A 19,435-nucleotide genomic window follows, 5' to 3' on the forward strand; every position below is an offset into this window, starting at 1 on the left:
CTGCAGCTACAGCTGGAAGAAGGGCTGCCAGCCGAGCTGCACAGACAGGCAGACTCACCCTGGACGGGGACAGAGAGGGCGACAGCAAGCACAGCCAGGCCACCCTCGGGTCTCACCAAGACCCACTGCTACCTGCTAGGGAGCAGGCAAAACCTCCGGAGCAAATGTCACAGCCTGCCCCTGACGAAGAGCTGAGGGAACCTTCATGCCGACACAGAGAGCAGTGGCCCCCTTCCCATCCCCCGTGAGTCGTCACTGCCAGGACAAGTGCAGCTGGCCAGAGGGATCCCCTGGCGTGACCCCCCGTCCCTCCCCACTCTCAGGCAGATCCAACCTCCCGGCATTACTGCTGCGGTCCGAGCCTGTCATCTATTTTGAGCCCACAGGGCAAGCCCCACCCCACCCCCTGGGAGAGCTCCTCTCTCCAACCATCCTTCCTTCCCCAGTGAGCTCCTGACCTCAGTCCAACTCAGGGTGAGGCAACACAAGGGTCAGGAGCCCCCCACTGACTCAGTCCACACTCCAGGGGCCAGGGGCACATCGGGAAGATCAGATGTGGCCACTGAGAGCAGAAAAGGGGTGACGAGGGGGAGGGGGACGAACCCTGGGGCCGGGGGAGGAGCATCGGTGGAGAAGATGATACCACGTCAGCCATAATACAAGAATGGTCCAGACTTCCCTGGTGGTCCAGTGGTAAAGAATCCACCTTCCAATGCAGGGCACGCAGGTTCGATCCCTGGTCGGGGAACTAAGATCCCACATGCTGCGGGACAACTAAGCCCTCACACCACAACTACTGAGCTCGCGCACCACAACGGAAGATCCCGCATGTCACAACTAAGACCCGACACAGCAAAAAAAAAAAATAATAAATAAATAAATAAATAAATAAATAGGGCTTCCCTGGTGGCGCAGTGGTTGAGAATCTGCCTGCCAATGCAGGGGACACGGGTTCGAGCCCTGGTCTGGGAGGATCCCACATGCTGCAGAGCAACTGGGCCCGTGAGCCACAACTACTGAGCCTGCGCATCTGGAGCCTGTGCTCCCCAACAAGAGAGGCCACGACAGTGAGAGGCCCGCGCACCGTGATGAAGAGTGGCCCCTGCTCTCTGCAACTAGAGAAAGCCCTCGCACAGAAATGAAGACCCAACACAGCCAAATAAATAAATAAAATAAATTTTAAAAACTTGCTATCACTACACATTTAAAAAAAAAAAAAAAAGGGCTTCCCTGATGGCGCAGTGGTTGAGGGTCTGCCTGCCAGTGCAGGGGACACGGGTTCGAGCCCTGGTCTGGGAGGATCCCACATGCCGCAGAGCGACTGGGCCCGTGAGCCACAGCTACTGAGCCTGCGTGTCTGGAGCCTGTGCTCCCAACAGGAGAGGCCGCGATAGTGAGAGGCCCGCGCACCGCAATGAAGAGTGGCCCCCGCTTGCCGCAACTAGAGAAGGCCCTCGCACAGAAACGAAGACCCAACACAGCCAAAAATAAATAAATTAATTAAAAAAAAAAAAAAAAAAAAGAATGGTCCAGTGCAGGAGAAGGCTCGTCCCCAGAGCTCTAACAGCCGAAGCAGAGGCCCTGGGGGCTGCAGCTCCCGCAGCAGAGCCGGGCAAGCATATGGAAGCAGGACGAGTGGCTGGGTGGCTACGCCCCTCACCCTGCCCATCCCCACGCCCGCCAAGGGCGCCACCACTCCCGCACCAGCAAAGCAGAGCAGTTCCTCAACCCTGACACACCGCCAGCTCCAGCTCGGTCCCGCCCGGGCGGCAATTGTGTCGACTGCACAGGGAGAGAAGTTAAAAACGAGAGCACGTAAGGAGAGGCCAAGCGCCCAGACTCTTCAGGGAGGGAGGAACAGTGAACGCTGAAGGCCCCCCCAGCTGAACAACGGCAAGGGTGTGGTCTGTACTCACCTGCACGACTTCTATCCCTCGCTTCCTGTGGAGAAAAACAAAGAAGACACAGGTTACTCCAGCAGGCAGGAAGCATCCTTCCAGAAACTTCACTACGGCCAGCTGGAGGCAGAGCAGCGAGGAGACTGCAGCTGCACCTCTCAGGCCATGGTCCCCAGAACGGCCTTGTTTTCAAGGGGGAGGTTTATGAACTCCTAGCCAGTCCTCAAAGCCACCTTCCGGCTGAAAGAGAGGGCTGGGTGCCCAGAGGAAGCTGGCTGGAGGCCGCTCACGGCCAGCCGTCCCGTACGCCAATCCCGGGGCCAAGGCTTCGTGGGCACAGCTCCAGCCTGGACCACCCCAAGACCCCACCACCACCGATGGCCTTAACCCAAGCCCCCAACCCCACTCCCTCCCGGGTCAGGTCGGACCCCTTGGCCCAGTCCCTCAGGCCGGCCTCAGCCCATCCCACCGCAGCCCATCCACATTCCCACGTGCAAGAGGCCCCAGGCCCTTCAGTCCTGCCCGGCTGCTCGTCCGCTGCTGGCCATCTCTGCCCCACTGACACCCTGCCCGCCCTCTGAGCCTGGTTCAACCACCACGGTCCTCGCCAATATCCTTCCAGGCCTGGACCTCCCCGTGTCTCCCCACACAATCCCAGGGCCGCCGTGCTCCCACAAGCGTGCCCTCACTCACCCCACCCCGTGGAGCCTGGGTTGGGGTCCGCGTCTCCAGAGGAGCACACAAAGGCTCCCTGCCGACTCCCCTACCCTCAGCCCTTACTGCAAGCGGTTCGGGACACGCAGGGCGGCGTGGCATCTCCAAGCCTCGGTCTCCACCCTCCACCCCAGCCTTCAGGACTCGGCTCCGACAGACGCTCTCCCAGGAAGCCTTCCCTGACTCACGATGTCCTCTCCCGGCCTGCACACACCGGGTGAACTTGGGGCACCGCTTCCCAGCCAGTGGTTCCGGAGCACCGACGGGCTGTCCCCTGGGGGCGGAGCACGGGTGGACCGCAGACAGCACGCCAACAGCCCGGGCCGTGCGCGCTTTCCTGAGAAGAGAGGCTGAGTCCCCACAGACGCTCAGAGGAGGCTGTGATCAGGCGAGGTCAGGGCCTGGGGCCCTCTCGCTCTCAATCCCTCCTTGGAGCAGGGTCTGGGCAAGTTCGCCGTGCGCCCGCCTGGCATCCAGACGCCCCTGAACGTAGATGCAGGAGCCGCAGCTCGGTTCCTGTGCCCGGCTTGGCCCTTGGGGGATAATACAGATGAAACAGCCATGGTTCGGGCCCCCGGGAGGCTCACAGCCTAAGGGAGGAGACGACACAAAGCCCCAGGGGAACCTCCAGGCCACGGTGAGCCGGCGCGGCACCTCACACGGCACAGCGGGGGTGACGCCCGCCAACCCTCACGGCTGTCACTGAGCTCCTCCAACGAGCACTTCCCAGCACCTTCCGAGCGCCGGGGCACAGAGCGGAAACTCACAAGGAGGCCACCACGTAAGACAGCACGACGCAGCAGGGGGTGACCAGGTCACACTGCAGGGCGTGCCCCACTGCCCGGCGCTCCACACCCACCACCTCCCAGGACCCCGGGCCCCGAGGAACCCAATCTGAAAACCACAGTAGTTGATGCTTTCAGGGTCCTCGCCGTCACTCAGCTTTCTCTGCAGTTCTGGAAGGAATGGCAGCCGATATGCATCTGCTTCCATGATTTCATGAGGGGACGGGCTGGACACGACTGCACCGCCCTGGGCCACCAGAGCCCACGGCAGGGGGACAGACGGCGTCACTTGGAACCCATGTCACATCCAGGCATCGGCTCACAACCCACACCATTCATTTCTGAGCCCTGTGGACACCCCAGAGCCCCTGCCTCATTCCCAGACCGTCCTGGCCCCCAGGGAGCATCGGTGACAGCAACCTGCCACGGTCACTTGGCCTGTGACTGTGACTGGCTAGGTTGGGCTCAGCGTGCCTCCTCACCCTGCCCGTCCCCATCCGCAGCCCTGGATGGGGATCTTCAACAGCTGAGGGGGGAGCCTCAGGTGACGAGTCTCGGGGACAGACAGACGGCCTGCAGGAGACAGGCCCGTGTGTACGTGACCCACACCAGGTGGAGAGGGCTTCTGCCAGGCGCCGGGCCCGGCCTGGCTTCTCCCTCCGAGTTAATTCTCTCGGCATCCAGATTATCCCGGCACGTGGCTCTCACGTCCTTAGGAAGGCAGCTGCGGTCACTTCCGATCCATCCACATCAGACATCAGCCCAGACAGTTCCCACCCTCCTTACCCCTGTCCTAAAAAACAAACAGGACTCTCCCTTTGAAAACAGACGGGACACGTGAAATAAAAGAAACAAAAAAAGTGGTCTCGAGGACAGACTGACAACCTCAAGTGGGGCTGAGCTCCCAGGAGCCAGTGCAGTTTCTCTGCAGCTCAGAGCACCAAGAACAGGATAAACTGCGCCTCTGGCAGAAAAGAGAGGGCTCGGGTCCCCTTTCCACACACATCCGGCCACACGTACACCAGACACCCTCGTGGTGAGAGGAGCTAAGGCCCACTGAGCGCTCGCGGCACCTTCCGCGGTGACTGCCCATTACTCTGACCGGCAAGCTGAGGCCCGGCTGCCTCAGGAGAGCGGGTGCTGGCTCTGCAGCCGGGCTCCCCACACCACGCAGTCATGGCGCAGCTGGCTCAGGAGGTGCCAAGAGGGCAAGCCTGGTCTCCATGCCCCAGGGCCTCGGTGTAATGGAGCGTAGGGACGCAAGTGGAAAACCACGTTCCCTAGGGTGGTGGGATGCCGCACACCCCATCACCGCCCGCTCAGGAAAATACGGTATAAGCCTGCCGGGGCTCCCTTCTGCGCCTGAAGCTTCTGCAGAACAAAGGTACCAAGAATGTTCATTTCCTGAGCAGCGGGCTCCTGAAACCCAGCCCTAACCAGAAAGTTCAGAAATTGAATCATGACACCAAAGGAGAAGCGGGAGGAGGGGGCGAAGGAGGGGGGGGAGACGGGAGGGGGAGAAGGGAAGAGAAACCAAACCTGTCGTCAACTGAGTAAACTGCTCCTCCTGAAAACCCCAGCTCCTCGACCTCACCCCACAGACACACTTGAACGGGCAAAGCGTTTCAGGCTGCGGATGTTAACTGCCACACTGCCCGAGACAGCAAAAGCCTGGCAGCGCCTAAACCCCCCAAGAGGGGCCACTAACAAACTACATGCAGTCAAAGGAATACTATGCAGCAGTTAAAAGAACAAGGAAGTGCTCCAGGCCCCATACTGCATTCGCTATCTCCAAGACACTGCTACGGGAAAGCAACATGCAAACCCTGTGGGCCGCAGACAGTTATCTGGGTTAAGCACAACATCCAGGACAAAAAAGGCATGCTTGCATATATGCAGAACGAATCTGAAAGTACTACCAGAAAATAGTTGTGGTCCAGCCTCTAGTCAAGGGCAAGGGCAAAGGTGGCTGGGAGGTGATGTGAGGAGACTTCCTTTTCACTGTGCACCCTCGTGCATTTCTTGAATTTTGTGCCAGGTGCCTCTAACGCATGCCCCAAAACTAGGGAAATTTATATTTTTTTATTTTTTACAAAATAACAGTTGCCAGCATTCCCAGGGTCTGGCATAAAGTAGATGCCTGATGAAGGCATGGGTCAATCGACCAGTTGATGACGTGAAGAAGAGGAGCTCAGGATTTATCTAGAAAAGCTCCCCTGTGCTGCTCAGAGAGGAGCTGCCATGACACCCCTTCCGGGGCCACTGGACTGTCACGCATCAGAGCATCCAGTTTGGATTCTAAGCCCATTTAAATACTCGGGCACCGGGGAAACAGATGGGGAGGGAACACACTGCAGTGTTAACTGTGGCTGCAGCAGTAAAGTGATGTGTGGTTCTTTTCATTTTCTGGTAGTTTCTAAGTTTTCGACAATGAGCATAGATACTACTTCTAAAATTATAGAAAAAGTAACAATAAAAGTTAAATAATTAAAGAATTTTACTTAAAACCTGCACCTCAAGAAAATACAGGCTCTAAAATTGTCATTTCCTTGATAAATATTGGATTAATAAGTTTTGGACAGAGGTCTACCTCACAACTCTTAATATAAACGTGCTTTTCCAAAAGCTGGATATCCCATAAGGGAGGATCCATTTTGCAAAAGGGACCTCCCTCTCCAGACGACCAAGGAGAGCATACCCTTGGGGAATTTAAAATACTTACAAAATGGAGTCTCTTTTCAGGGGAGAAGACAGAGCAATCAGAGAAGGCTTCAAGGAGGAGGCGGCATTTGCCATTCGAACAAAAACTGAAGGGCAACTACAGACAGACACTGGGGAGAAGAAGTTAAAGAGGAATAACACAAGGAGTGTCCCCCCCTTCCCAAAAGTCATCTGGGAGTGTGGAAGCATAAGCCCCACTGAGAGGGCAGGCGGGGGCCATGAGAAGTGGATAGAAGATGCAGGCTGGGCACAGCCCAGGGGCCCAGAATGTCACCCCATGGGCCAGTGGCTTCCAAATGCCAGGATAGATGACTAAGAATGACCCTTGGAACTTGTCAAAAATACTAAATTCAAGGTCCGGTCCCAAAGCCTCTGATTCAGGAGGCAAAGGGCAGGGTCTGAGAGGAACTCGGGGCTCGTGCAGCTCCCAGGTGTCCTCAGGAGCTGCCAGGTGTGGAACAGCCGCTCGTCCACAAGGAGCAACTCCTGCCGCTTGAGGAGCAGCAGGACCAGACATGCCCGGGAAGGGGCGGGGGCTTGTTCGTTCAGGGGCAGCCCCTCCAGGCCTTGGGGACAGGAGTAAAGGTCACGAAAGAACCAGAGCCAGCTGTGGTGCTCACAGTCTGGGTGCAGCAGGCTGAGAACACACGCCAGCATCGGGAGGGAGCGTCGCAGGAAGATGGCAACTTCTCCATTTTTTGACCACGGCGGTGCCAGGAGGTGGTCAGAAGCCCCCACTGAGCTGAGCAAACAGTTCAGGCCTGTCTGGGAGGCAGGCAGACGTGAAAGAGGTGGGGGGCGTCCCCACGAGGAGAACGCGGAACCAGACACAACTGTACCTCGTGCCTCACTTTCCTCACCTGTCAAGCGAGGAGAATCCTGGACCCCACCGCACAGGACTGCTGGGCCCACGCTGGGGCTGGGGGCCTGTTACTTCTGTTCTGCCCGGCCTTCCTGCCCTCTCAGAACTGCCCCTCCTCTATCCATGTGATTCTGGTGGGCAAACAGAAAACTGAGGGGCTGCAGCCCCTCCGGGGGTGGGCACGTGGCCTGGCACCTCACTTAGCTGCAGGATGAGTGCGGGACCCAAGCCAGACCAGCCCGGGGCCTTTCCAGGACGGGTCCTGGGGCACTGCCAGCAGCACGAAGGGCACGTCCTGGAAACGTCAGAGGACGCCGTGGGCAGGCTCTCAAGAAGGAGGCTACGCCAGGAGAAAAGGCCAGCACTCCCTTGCCAGAGGGCAAGGCCCCAATCCAGCCGGCCTAGAACCTGCCCTCTTTGGACTTTCAGTTGTGGATTTTGAGTTTCTGTCACTGGCCACTGTCTTGCTTAATATAGCAGAGCTTAGTAAGAGCAGCACCCGCTTCCTGAAGACGACAAAAATTACCCCAAATGACACGGCGTAGAGAGGGGGGACAGGAGTCCAGTGAAGAGGACCAAAAGCAAGAGGACTAGAAAAGAGCAAGGTCCCAGAAGCCAGGGAGGCAGGACCATCCAGAGGCACCAGCCCAAACCACTCAGAGGCCACCATAAGGCCTGAGGCTCAGCCGCTGGGTGTGGCATCAGGAAGGGTAACAAGGTACACCTTGGGACACCAGCAGGCCTGCCTCACAGCAGAGCGGGGCCTGCGAAAACCAGCAGCAAGCACAGGACGTGTTGCTGAGCAGCCCCGGGTCTCAGCTTTCACATCTGTTAAATGGGTCTTACCTTTCCAGACCTTCCAGAGCAAGTATGAGAACCGAGGGCTGCGGGCAAGCGAAGCACATGCAATGGTGAGTCAGCAGGGAAGAGGGGGTTAGGCCGAGACAGCGGTACCCTCTGACCAACAAGGAAAGAAAAGTCCCGTGACAGCTGGGAGAATTTCAGGTGCTCTGAGAGAGCAGAGCAGCGACCAAAGAAGAGTGAAGTCTGCCAAAAAGGGGGCCCTTGGGTTCATCAAGAATCGCTTTCTTGGGACTTCCCTAGTGGTCCAGTGGTTAAGACTTCGCCTTCCAATGCAGGGGGTAGGGGTTCGATCCCTGGTTGGGGAGCTAAGATCCCACATGCCTCGCAGTCAGAAAACCAAAACATAAAAAAAACCAGAAGCAATATTGTAACAAATTCAATAAAAGACTTTAAAAATGGTCCACATCAAAAAAAAAAAAAAACTTTTGGGACTCCCCTGGTAGTGCAGTGGTTGAGAATCTGCCTGCCAATGCAGGGGACACGGGTTCGAGCCCTGGTCCGGGAAGATCCCACATGCCGCGGAGCAACTAAGCCCGTGCGCCACAACTACTGAGCCCGCGTGCCACAACTACTGAAGCCCACGCGCCTAGAGCCCATGCTCAGCAACAAGACAAGCCACCGCAATGAGAAGCCCGCGCACTGCAATGAGGAGTAGCCCCCGCTCTCCGCAACTAGGGAAAGCCCCCCCGCGCAGCAACGAAGATGAAACGCAGCCAAAAATAAATTAATTAATTTAAAAAAAAAAACAACAAAGAATTGCTTTCTCACGATATGCAAAGCCACAGCCACCTGCCTCGCACCCAGGCACAGCAGAGGGCTGGCCACAGAGGACAGCAGAGGAAGGATAACCCCACTGGGGAGGGAGGCTGGCCAGGCTGCCTCGGAGCAATTCACAGCAGAGGGGATCAACCCGGAAACACAGGTTTCCCCCACGCCAACGGGCAGGGAGAAAGAAGCTGCACCTGCACCAGAGCTAAAAACCACTTAGAGACGGGAAGTGTATAATTATATAAGTGGAAAGCCAGGCACATTCACATCCCAGCCATTTGTAGCACGGCTTGGTAATTACCAGATTTCAGGAGCCCCGAATAACAGGCCCTTTAGCACCACGAGGCCTGCAGGCAAACCCCCTGCCCCCGCCTCTCCCCAGCCTGCAGAAGGCAGGGCCCTCGAAATGTCTCCCGAGGACTCAGGGTTCCCCGAATAGGCGGCTGGGCCTTCTCCTTCACCCGAGTGCGCAGAGGGACATGCTGTCCCCACCGCCCCAATGCCACACCGGCATCACCACCTAACCCACGCTCGAGGACAGCTCCTTAGGAGCCCTCCTTGGCTCCCGTCCTCCTCAGAGACCCCACACCCCAGCACAGACCATGGATGTGAAGGACGCCTGGCTCCGTGCCGCTGCCCCCTGCTAGGCTAAGAGCTAGTAAAGTGGACATTAATGGTGACCACCAATATGACAGCTCTCCTCCTCCTGGGCACTCCCCTGGACATACACACACACACACACACACACACACACACACACACTCACTCACTCACTCACCAGGCTAGGCACAGCCACGTGGCTTGCTTTGGCCAAGGAAATGTGCACAGAAGTGACCCGTGTCACTCCTGAGTAGAAGCATCCGATGGCCAGTGGTCGGCTCTCCAGCCAGTCCTCCTGGTCCTCAGCAACTGTGGGAGCACGGGGGCACAGACGGCCCCCAAAGCCATCCCAGACCCACTCCTGGAAAGAAACATGGCTGGGCAGCTATGAAGCCAGGCTGGGAACCAGAAAAAACTCTATTAAGAGGAACTTCAGCTTAGCAGTGGTTCTCAACCGGGGCAATTTTGCCCCAAGGGGACATTCAGCAACATCCGAAGACATTTTTGATCGTCACACGTGGGGGAAGTGCTCCTGACATCCAGAGGGTAGAGGCCCTACAAGGCACAGAACAGCCCTTAAACAGAGAATGATCTGCAACACAGTGCCGAGAATGAGAAATGCCGAGATGCAGAGGACCAGCACTGAGCCACCCCAGGGAGGCCGCCAGCCCTGGAGAGTCACACAGGCCCAGAGGGCACTCTGAATGAGCTATAAATAAACCTGTTGTTGCAAACCTCTCAGGGATGCCTGTTATTGTAGCCTAACCGGGCCTAACCTGACTGATCAACGCTCCTTGAGGAAACGGGGCTTGTGCCCTCTGTCTACACCCCAGATTCCTAGCACAGTACCTAGCACAAGGCATTTGGAGGCGCAGCACACAAGGCATCGGGGGTGGGGGGAGTAGCGCAAGTCCCTCCTTTCATCAAACTCCCCCAAGAGAGACCCTATGCTACAAAAACACGCAGGCCTGACCTAACTCTGTGCCTTTGCTCAAGCTGTTCCCTCTGCTGGAATGCCCCTCCTCCTCCGGAAAACTCCTGCTCATCCATCAGGGGAAGCTCAAACATCATGCTTGCCGAGAGGCTGTTCCCTGCCCCTTCCCTGGGCAGAAATAATGGCTCTTTAGCCACACAGCCATGGACACTTAAAAGACTGCTCTGTGCTCAGTTTTGGGCTGTGAGCCCCTGAGGTCTGAGAGTTTGTTCTTTACTCCAGTGCCCCGTGCCCACCACCGACACCCCCCACCTGGCAGGTACTCTGCAAGCACTTCCTGAATGAGGCTGACGGCCTCCAGTTCATCCCTCAGTGCCCCTGCCGGTCAGCGTCCTCGGCAGCCTGGTTCACTTGTCAGCCTGGTTCACTTGTCAATGGTTTCGTAATTTGGATTTGTCTTCTCTTCGCAGCGCCAGAAAGCGAAATGGCCCAATACAAAGGCAAAATACGAAGAGAATTTTAAAGCCAGTGCAAACATTTGAATTGTTTGGACAGCTCCAAGAAAGAACCAGATAAACTGGAAGCTAGCATGTCTTTTTTTCTCGGGGCGGGGGCGGGGGGGGGGGGCAGGTGGGAGGTCAGGGGGAATGTAAAACCCTTCCCCTGATTGGACAGTCCCCACCTTCGGTAACTGAAGACCTTCCCCCTGACTAGGTGCCCCACCTGCAGGAGGTGGGCCAGAGGGTCCCCGCCGTGGCATGAGTCAGCGTGCCCCTTCCGACCTAGAACGAGCCCATGGGGTGCCTGGAATTGGCTTTTCCTCATGAACCCAGGATGTGGGCAAGAGGCAGAGCTAGTGACTCACCTTCCCGGCATCTCCAGGAGGAAAACAGAACCACCAGGGCCAAAAGGCCTTTGCTATGGAGGCACATGGCGGCACAGGGGCTGAGGCACTTTAAAACCCCACCCCCTCGACTTTCAGGGTGGGGAAACTGAGGCAGGGGTGGAGATTACCCAAGAATGTGTTCTGCTGCATCCAAAGTGTCACATTTCAGATTAGAAATCGCCCTGACTTTTCATCTGAAGATAAATGTTGAAATTCCCTTAACGCCTCCACTTTTCAATATAAAAATTCTCTACTTGAAATTCTTTCTAGGTCTTTCACTACCCCCTTGCAGGTGCTAAACTTTTTTCCTTCTCGTAATTAAGGATGGGCCCTAGGAGCGGGAGACCCACAGGGGCATCAGGCAGGGCTGGTTCCAGCGCTTTCCCCCACCCCCAGCCCCAGCAGTCAGTCGGCCTGCCTCAGGGCTAATGACTCAGTCGGTTCTCTTCAGAGCAGTTTCTTATTCCCAGGAATGCGAAGTCACTTTAACATCAGCCCAGTGAACAAGGTAAGCTCCAGCAGGAAGGGAGGCAGGAATCCCTGTGCTGATATTTCTGCCTTTTGGACCCACTGGGGGAGGGAGAAGCCTGCCCAAGAAGTTCTGAATTGTTTTTAGCACCTATCCTCAAGGTACCACATGCTCTCAAAATAACTGCACAAGTGTGTGTCCCAGGACTGCTTCTGGGATGCTGACACTCTTTTACAGGCTGCATTCCAGAGCAGATTAAATATCTCCATCCACCCAGATCCTGCTGCTAGCACTCCCTTACAATTGAAAGCTCCCTCCTGCCCGAGGGCTGGAATCCAAGACCAAGAGAAGGGTTCTTTGAGCCACCATGGTTGGGGGGCGGGGGGAATCTCTGCCCAGCCGCTGTGCTGGACTCCAAGCACAGGAGCACAGAGTTCCCTGTCTGACTGCCATCAAACATTTGCTGGCCTTCTCCATCCAGCTCTGGGCTGGCCTGGGAACAGAGGGACCCCCAAGCCACAAGCCCTGCCTAGAGGAGCCGGTGGCCACGGGGCCCTTGAACACAGCAAGCCCCTGGGGGATGGCGGTGAGCACAGGAAGGTTTCTGAAGACGGCTGCTTGAGCTGAGCCCCAGTGGTGGCCAGGAGGGGGGCTGCCAAGGCGTGCCGGGAGAAGACTGCCAAGCACCAGCTACAGCTGGGGCAATGCCAGGGCCCCTGGGCACTGGGGTTCCCTGGGCCCCTCTGCCACAGCACCAAGGCTGCTGTCACATCAAAGCAAAGGTGAGGTTAGCCCCAACCCCAATCTCTGAAAACTTAAACCACAAGCACCTTATTCAAATACTTCCCCAACCCCCAACTACTTGCAGGATGGGGGGGGGGGGGGGGAAGGCAGACCCAGGGAGTCAAGTAACAACCTTACCCATTGGTCTGTGACTAAGGGCAGGGAGTCAGAGCCTGGCTCTGACCTTGACCTAGTCCCTCCTGACGGGTTCTGAAAAAGGCAGTGCATCAGAACAGTATATTCATTTCCTACCGCTGTTGTAACAAATTACTACAAAGTAGGGCTGAAAATAACACAAATGTATTCTCTTGCAGCTCTGGAGGTCAGGAGTCTAAAACGGGTCAGCAGGGCTGTGCTCCTTCTGGAGGCTCTGGGGAGAAATCATGCCTTTGCCGTTTCCAGTTCTAGAAGCTGCCTGCATTCCTTGGCTTGTGGCCACATCATTCTGACCTCTGCTTCCACTGTCACATCTCCCTCCGACCCTCCTCTTATAAGGACCCCTGTGATGACACTGGGCCCTCCCAGATAATCCAGAATAGTCTCCCATCTCAAGATCCTTGACCTTAATCACATCTGCAAAGTCCCTTTGCTACGTAAGGGACCGTATTCACAGGTTCTGAGGACAACTGGGCGGAGGGGGACATTATTCTGTCTATCCCAACAACAAGGCTCTCGCAGCTCTGCCACCCCCGGAATCTCAGACACTCCCTCAGAGTGCCCACGTGTGGGCTGGTGGCAGATTAAGATTTGTCCAGAGGTTCGTTGGGGGATCTCGACAGTCACCAAGGAGGAGGCTGGGGCTCAGCGCGCACAGTGCCCGCAGGACTCCAAAGGGGCAATGGATATAACCAAACACAGACATGGGTCCCTGATGGGAAGAGGCGCCCAGGGCCTGGGTGGCGAAGACCTAAGGCCCCAGGCCTGGAAGGCTTGGTTGTAAATTGGGGGAAGGGGTGATATTCCTGACCCTTGGGTCCACCTCAAGGTCTATGAGAAATGCCCAGACCACCTAGGCCTCCCCACCCTCCGCTCCAAGGCCACCTGGCTCCAGCAAAGGCCACGGCTCCAAGCTGCCAAGTGGATGCAAGAGACACTCCCCAAACTGAGGCGTTTGGAGCCTGTGCCCAGCACCTAGGCACACTGGGGCCAGAGAGGGCCTGCAGAGCCCCCATTTACAGGCCCGGGGTATCAGGCCCTGGCCCCTGCCCACTTCAGATGCACTGAGCAGCAAATTCTAGAAACAAGCAGTGGCTTCATCTGGTGCCTCTGAGACCCTCAAATTTCAGGGAAGGTTCCAAAGGCCTGGATACAACCCAAACAAATGATTGGTAACACCTGTAATTCCTGAGCCCCTCACTCCCCACTCAGGGAAAAAGGGGATGGAGGAAGAGGCAGGGGTAGGAGGCGGGGGCCAGGAGGGGCCTATGAGATGTGCAACAATGGCCACTTAGCATTCATTTCAAAGGCTGCATTAGGGGGTGTGACTGTCCTATTTTTTCAAGAGAGGACATTTAGAGAGGTTAAGAAACTCACCCAAACATTATGCTAAGTGAAAAAAGCCAGAGAGCGAAGGACAAATACTCCATGGTATCACTCCTAAGCAGAATCTTAAAAAAAAAAAAAAAAATCAAACTCAAAGAAACAGAGAACAGAATGGTGGTTTCCAGGGGCTGGGGATGGGGCTGGGGGCAGGAGGAAATGGGGAGAGGTTGGTAAAGGGACAAACTTTCAGTTATCAGAAGAATATGGTCTGAGGATCTAATGAATAATACAGTGACTATAGTTGACAATACTGTATTATATAACTGAAATTTGCTGAGAGTAGAACTTAACTGTTTTCACCAAAAAAAGGATGGGGAGTAAATATGTGAGGGGATAGATGTGTTAATTAACTCAATTAATCCTTCCACAATGTGGAATACCGAATCATCACACCATATACTCTAAATATATTACAATTTTGTCAACTATACCTCAATAAAGATGGAAAAAATACATATGTATTGAAAAAAAAGAAAGAAAGAAAGAAAAGGAAAGAAAAGAAAAGGAACTCACCCAAAGACTCACAGCAAACAAGCCACAGCAGAACCACAGTCTAAGGTCTGGTCTGTCAGCAAAGACCATCCTTGTCCAGTGATCTATGAGGGTGCAGGTCCAGCCAGGTTTGCTAGGGGTGAAGTTTCTGGGATTTCTGGAGGAGGAATTGTTCTGGACAGACCTGCCTCTCCTCCCCCCGGCCCAACCACTGCCCCAAGTCTGGGCTGAAATCCTTCCTCAGACCCCTGACCCCCAGGAGCCTGGAGGAGGGGTGTCATGGCCCCTGGGAGGCCTGAGGGTCAACAGCCCAGAAGGGGCTTCCTGAGGAGCTGTGACTGGCCACAGGCATCCCAAGACCACTGTGCAGTGGGGACAGGACACACCTGGGTCACCCAAGGCCCAGAGGGAAGGGGAGCCAGCACGCCTGTTTTCCCCTCTCCAAGGGGCTGACAGCTCCTTCAGGCCACTGTGTCACCTGGAATCCACACTTTCCAAGCAGGAGGAACCCTTCCTACAAAGCAGAGGGACAAGGAAGCAGATTTCGGCTCAACTGTAGAAGAGGCTGCCGGCTCCCCAAGCAAGGCTGTCCAGGCAGGTGGTGACCGCCTCGTGGTAGGATGCATTCAAGCCAAGGCTGGCTGCCCGTGTCACAGAAGGGAGACAGGTACGTGGGGAAGGGGATGGGGCTAACGTCTTAGGAGGCCTTCCCCATCTCTAAAGGTTTCTGACCCCCGAGGAGAAGGAGCAATCGGCCCTCTGGGCCCCCCGAGGAGGAGAGAACGAGCCCGGGGCCTCAGAGGGCCCCACCACCAAAAGCTGAAGCCCCAGAGCCTCCTCCCTGCAGGCAGGCACGTGCCCCACCTCCTTCCTGCCCGGCCTCCCACCCTGCCAGGCTCTGCAGCTGGGAGCCATGGCAACAGGCCCCAAACAGCCAGAGAAATCCCTCCGAGAGCCCCACGCAGGGTGTCACAGCGGCCGCCAACCCGAAGCCAAGAGCCGGTGCCCTGGGCAGAAGTGAGAAACACCAAAAAGAGGAAGCCCCGAGTCCAGCCAGAGGAGAAGAACGCTTCAGTGCCAGCAAAGGGCAGCTTCCCCGCCCCAAGAGACACAGGCCTCCGTCCCGAGGGCCACCAGGACCACAGGCCACCATCCTGCCGACCCTGCCTACCTCCCAGGGGTCCAGCCTGTGACCCTCTACATCTAAGACGTGACTCATCCCCTCCCTGCCCCCAACTCCTTCAGCTGCCCTCGCCACCCCCCCAGCATTCAAGACCTCTGCAGCAGGTGCCCACCTCCTCATGCACCCCGTCTGCCCCCAGCACACCTGGCTCCGTGCCCTCCCCCACCTGCCCACGCTGGAACATCCCCACCCCTGCCCACCATCCACAGCACTGGAAGCCTCTTCCTCACACAGAGGGCAGCCCAAGAAGAAGGTGGCCGAGGAGCCCAAGGAGATAAATCCCAACTGGAAGGGCCAGTAAAGAGTGCCTTCTCCTGAGCTGGGTGCCCCCTTACCTAAGGACAATGCACACAGCCCACTCTGTTCCAGTCCTTGTTGGGGAGCGGGGGGCCCACTTCCCTGAGTCAGGATGTTAACCTGCTGGACAATTCTCCAGGAATGACCTTAATTGCCAGGATAAGAACTCAAGATAGAGAAGAATGGGTCCAATTTGCAGGAGGTGGGGAGAGGAGACTGTCTTTTTTCTTTTTTTTTTTTTGGCCAAGGTTTTCTTAAACCAGATTCCCCCTAATGGCTTGCTTTCCATCCAAGGCATTCTTTGACTCATTCATTTATTTCATGCCTGTTTCTTGAGCACCTACTACATGGCCAGCATGGTGGACACACACAGTCCTCAAGGAGCTTACAGCATAGAGGGGAGGGTGAACAAGCAAACAACTGAAGTAAGTACAACAAGCTGTGACATGTTCTGAAAGGAACACTCGAGGGACTGACAGAGAAGGGGGGACTGTGCTGAGATCAAAAGGCTGAGGAGCAGCCAGATGTGTGGCGGGGGGAAGAGCCTGCAAAGCAGCAGGAATAGCATGTGCAAAGGTCCTGAGGTAGAAGGAGTTTAGGGCAGCTGAAGAACTCAGAAAAGATCATGGAGGCTGATCCATGGTGAGGATCGAGAAGGGCAGGAGGTATGTCTGGGGCCCTGAGGGGCTGTTTTTGTACCATTTGCATCCCTGAGCAAAAAGTTTTCTTTTTGCTTAAGCTCATCTGAATTGGGTTTTCTGTCACTTGCATCCACAGAATCCTACAACATCCTACAACAATGCATCATATTCTATCACCTTCTCCACCAACCTGGGCCTCAATCTGGAAAGCAAACACTCCCACCCATCCAGTCGCCCAAGCCAGAGCCTGCATCACCCTCCACTTCTCTCCCGCTGCCCCATCAGTCACCAAAGAAAGGTTTCATTTGGGCCTCTACACAGCCAAGGGCTGGTGGTCCCTCTCCCACGGAGGTGGCCTACTGCATGCTGGGAGGAGGGGCAGGAAGAGAAAAGCAGATGGTCTCTTGGCGGAGGGAAAAAGAGAACCCCCAATAACACTGGCTGGCTGATTGCATATAATTATGAAAGAAAAACGTTATTTAAAATTAGTTTCCCAAATGCGAATATAATTTCAAGCGTCCCTTGCAGTGTGATTACAATGTCAGCCCAAGGAATGTTTTACCACCAGCACAGATCATTCAGGCCCCTGCAGGCAAAAAATAACGAAGCCAACAGGGGCACCACTGCTCCCCGAGAAGCACTCCCAGCTGCCCAGGGGAAGCACCAGCCCAGGAAACCCAGCCCAGAACCACCCCGGCTCCCCTCCACATCTGGCTCAGGGCCTTCCCCAAGAAGGCAAGAGGCATGTCTTTCTTCTTTTTTTCTCTATCTTTAGGGTCTTTGATGTTCAGACTCAAATCCCAAGAGCAGCCAGTTAATAATAACAAGGACAGCTTCAGTCTCTGTATGCCTCCTACACCCAGGTGCTCTACTCTGTGCCTCAGTTTTCCCATCTGTAAACTGGGCATGACAATGGAGTGTAATTCACAGCGTGCTGAAGACTGAATGACGCCCGGGCAGCCAGTCAACAAGCCTCCCTCTCCCACTGAAGCCTCAGAACAGCACTGCCGGCTCTACAGACGTGGAACCTGACCCTCAGAAAGGCTACACGAGCTCTTCGGCTAGTGGCTGAGGAGCAGGGATGCAAACCCAGTTCGGCCTGAGTCCAAACTCCACACTCTTGTCACCTGAGTGCTTGTTGGGCTCGGGGGGTGGTGGAGAAGGGGCCGCTCCAAGCTCCTCAGTGTGCCCCTCCTGGCAGAGCTGCCAGGCCAGCGTGCACTCTGACCTCAGCCCGCAGCCCGGCTCTCCCCAACCTTGGCACACAACCCTCTTCGGGACTCTGGGTTTTAAAACGCCACAGGCTCTGGCTGGGCGGCTGACTTCCACTATTCCCCTCTCTCCCCAGGGGATGTCTTTTAGCTCTGGGCCCTCTGCCTCCTAGGGTCCCCCCATTTTATACACAAGAACCAAGGCCCAGAACTGAGAGGGACTTGAGGTCACAGGGAGGTCATACCCAGGATGAGCCTGGAACTCAGGAGGTGGGGGGCACCACACTGGCATCCCCAGTCTGCACCAGCACCCAAGGAAGGGAAAGGCTATAAGAGCCCCATTTCAAAGATGAGAAGATCGAGGTTTGGAGAAGTATAAAGGGATAGGTCCAGGGTCTCCAACAAGGGAACAGGAGAGCCATGACCCCCAGGCCAGAGAACCAGCCACACGGCGTGCCCACAAGCACACTGCCACGCGGGCCTCGACGGATGTGTGAGGACAGTGAGCCACCAGAGCGGCCACCAGAGCAGGCCACACCCACACCTGGTGGCTGGGTGGCAACAAAGCCAGCCTAGCGGTGGTTCTCACTGGAAGCGATTTTGCCTCAGGGGACATGTGGCAATGAGTGGAGACATTTTTGGTTGTCACAATGGGGGAAGGGGTGGCACCCAGTGGCTGGAGGTTACATCCTGCAATCCACAGGACAGCCCCTAACAAGCAGAAGGATCCAGCCCGAAATGTCAATCGTACCAAGGCTGAGCTACAGAAATCTGTGAACAAGGATTTGGATCTTCCTGGACATGGAGTTGGTTCAAAACAACAAGACTTTCAAATAAATAAATATGCATATGTGTGTGTGTGTATGTGTGTGTGTATTTATGTAAATATGGATATAGGTATGCACACGTGTTTGCTTGCATTTGCTACAATATCCTGGAAGCATAAAAAACTAGGAACAATTCCAAGGGGGAAGCTAGGGGTGAAGGGGCACAGCTAGGATGAGACCCTTTGCAATCTAAGTCCTTTCTTGCCTTTTGATTTGAATCGTGTGACTATATTGTCTATTTCAATACATTTATATTCTCTGAAAATAAAAAAATAACACTTCCCTGTATGTAGAGTCTCTTTCAACTACTCAGCCTCTGGTTTGAAAGCCTCTGGAGCAGGACGACCTGAGGTCAGCCTTCCCAAACATCTTCCTGACAACGCCGTGATTAGATCCTGGATTCGGATGCCCACAGAGGCACGAGGACAAACCCCAGAGAGTTCCACACACCCCCTGATCTGCCCCTCCGAGCCTGTCCCCACAGGGCAGGGCTCCCCACCCCCAGCTGTCTCCTCTTCATACTCGCCACCACCTGTGCCCCCAAAATGGCGCTCATAAAAGCAGGACTCTCTTTACTTCTTTTTTTTTTTTTTTAATTAATTTATTTATTTATTTATTTATGGCTGCATTGGGTCTTTGTTGCTGCGTGCGGGCTTTCTCTAGTTGCGGTGAGCAGGGGCTACTCTTCGTTGCAGTGCGCAGGCTTCTCAATGTGGTGGCTTCTCTTGTTGCAGAGCAGGGCTCTAGGCACGTGGGCTTCAGTAGTTGTGGCACGCAGGCTCAGTAGTTCTGGCATGCGGGCTTCAGTAGTTGTGGCACGTGGGCTCAGTAGTTGTGGCTCGTGGGCTCTGGAGCGCAGGCTCAGTAGCTGTGGCTCACGGGCCTAGTTGCTCCGCGGCATGTGGGATCTTCCCGGACCAGGGCTCGAACCTGTGTCCCCTGCATTGGCAGGCGGATT

General features: G+C 55.7%; 1 protein-coding gene across 3 annotated transcripts in view; it reads right to left on the reverse strand.

Annotated features, from left to right (window-relative positions):
* ITPK1 (inositol-tetrakisphosphate 1-kinase) overlaps positions 1–19,435 on the reverse strand; it is a 212,833-nt gene that overhangs the window by 119,806 nt on the left and 73,592 nt on the right. For all 3 annotated transcript variants that reach the window (XM_059914865.1, XM_059914864.1, XM_059914863.1), the window contains one exon: positions 1,917–1,941. Coding sequence is in view for 1 of the 3 variants with exons in the window: in XM_059914863.1 (XP_059770846.1) it covers positions 1,917–1,941 (25 nt within the window). In the remaining 2 variants the exon portion in view is untranslated. The remainder of the gene's footprint in view (positions 1–1,916; positions 1,942–19,435) is intronic.

Source organism: Balaenoptera ricei, chromosome 2, assembly GCF_028023285.1.
Source record: "Balaenoptera ricei isolate mBalRic1 chromosome 2, mBalRic1.hap2, whole genome shotgun sequence".
In the NCBI taxonomy this organism is placed as follows: Eukaryota; Metazoa; Chordata; class Mammalia; order Artiodactyla; family Balaenopteridae; genus Balaenoptera; species Balaenoptera ricei.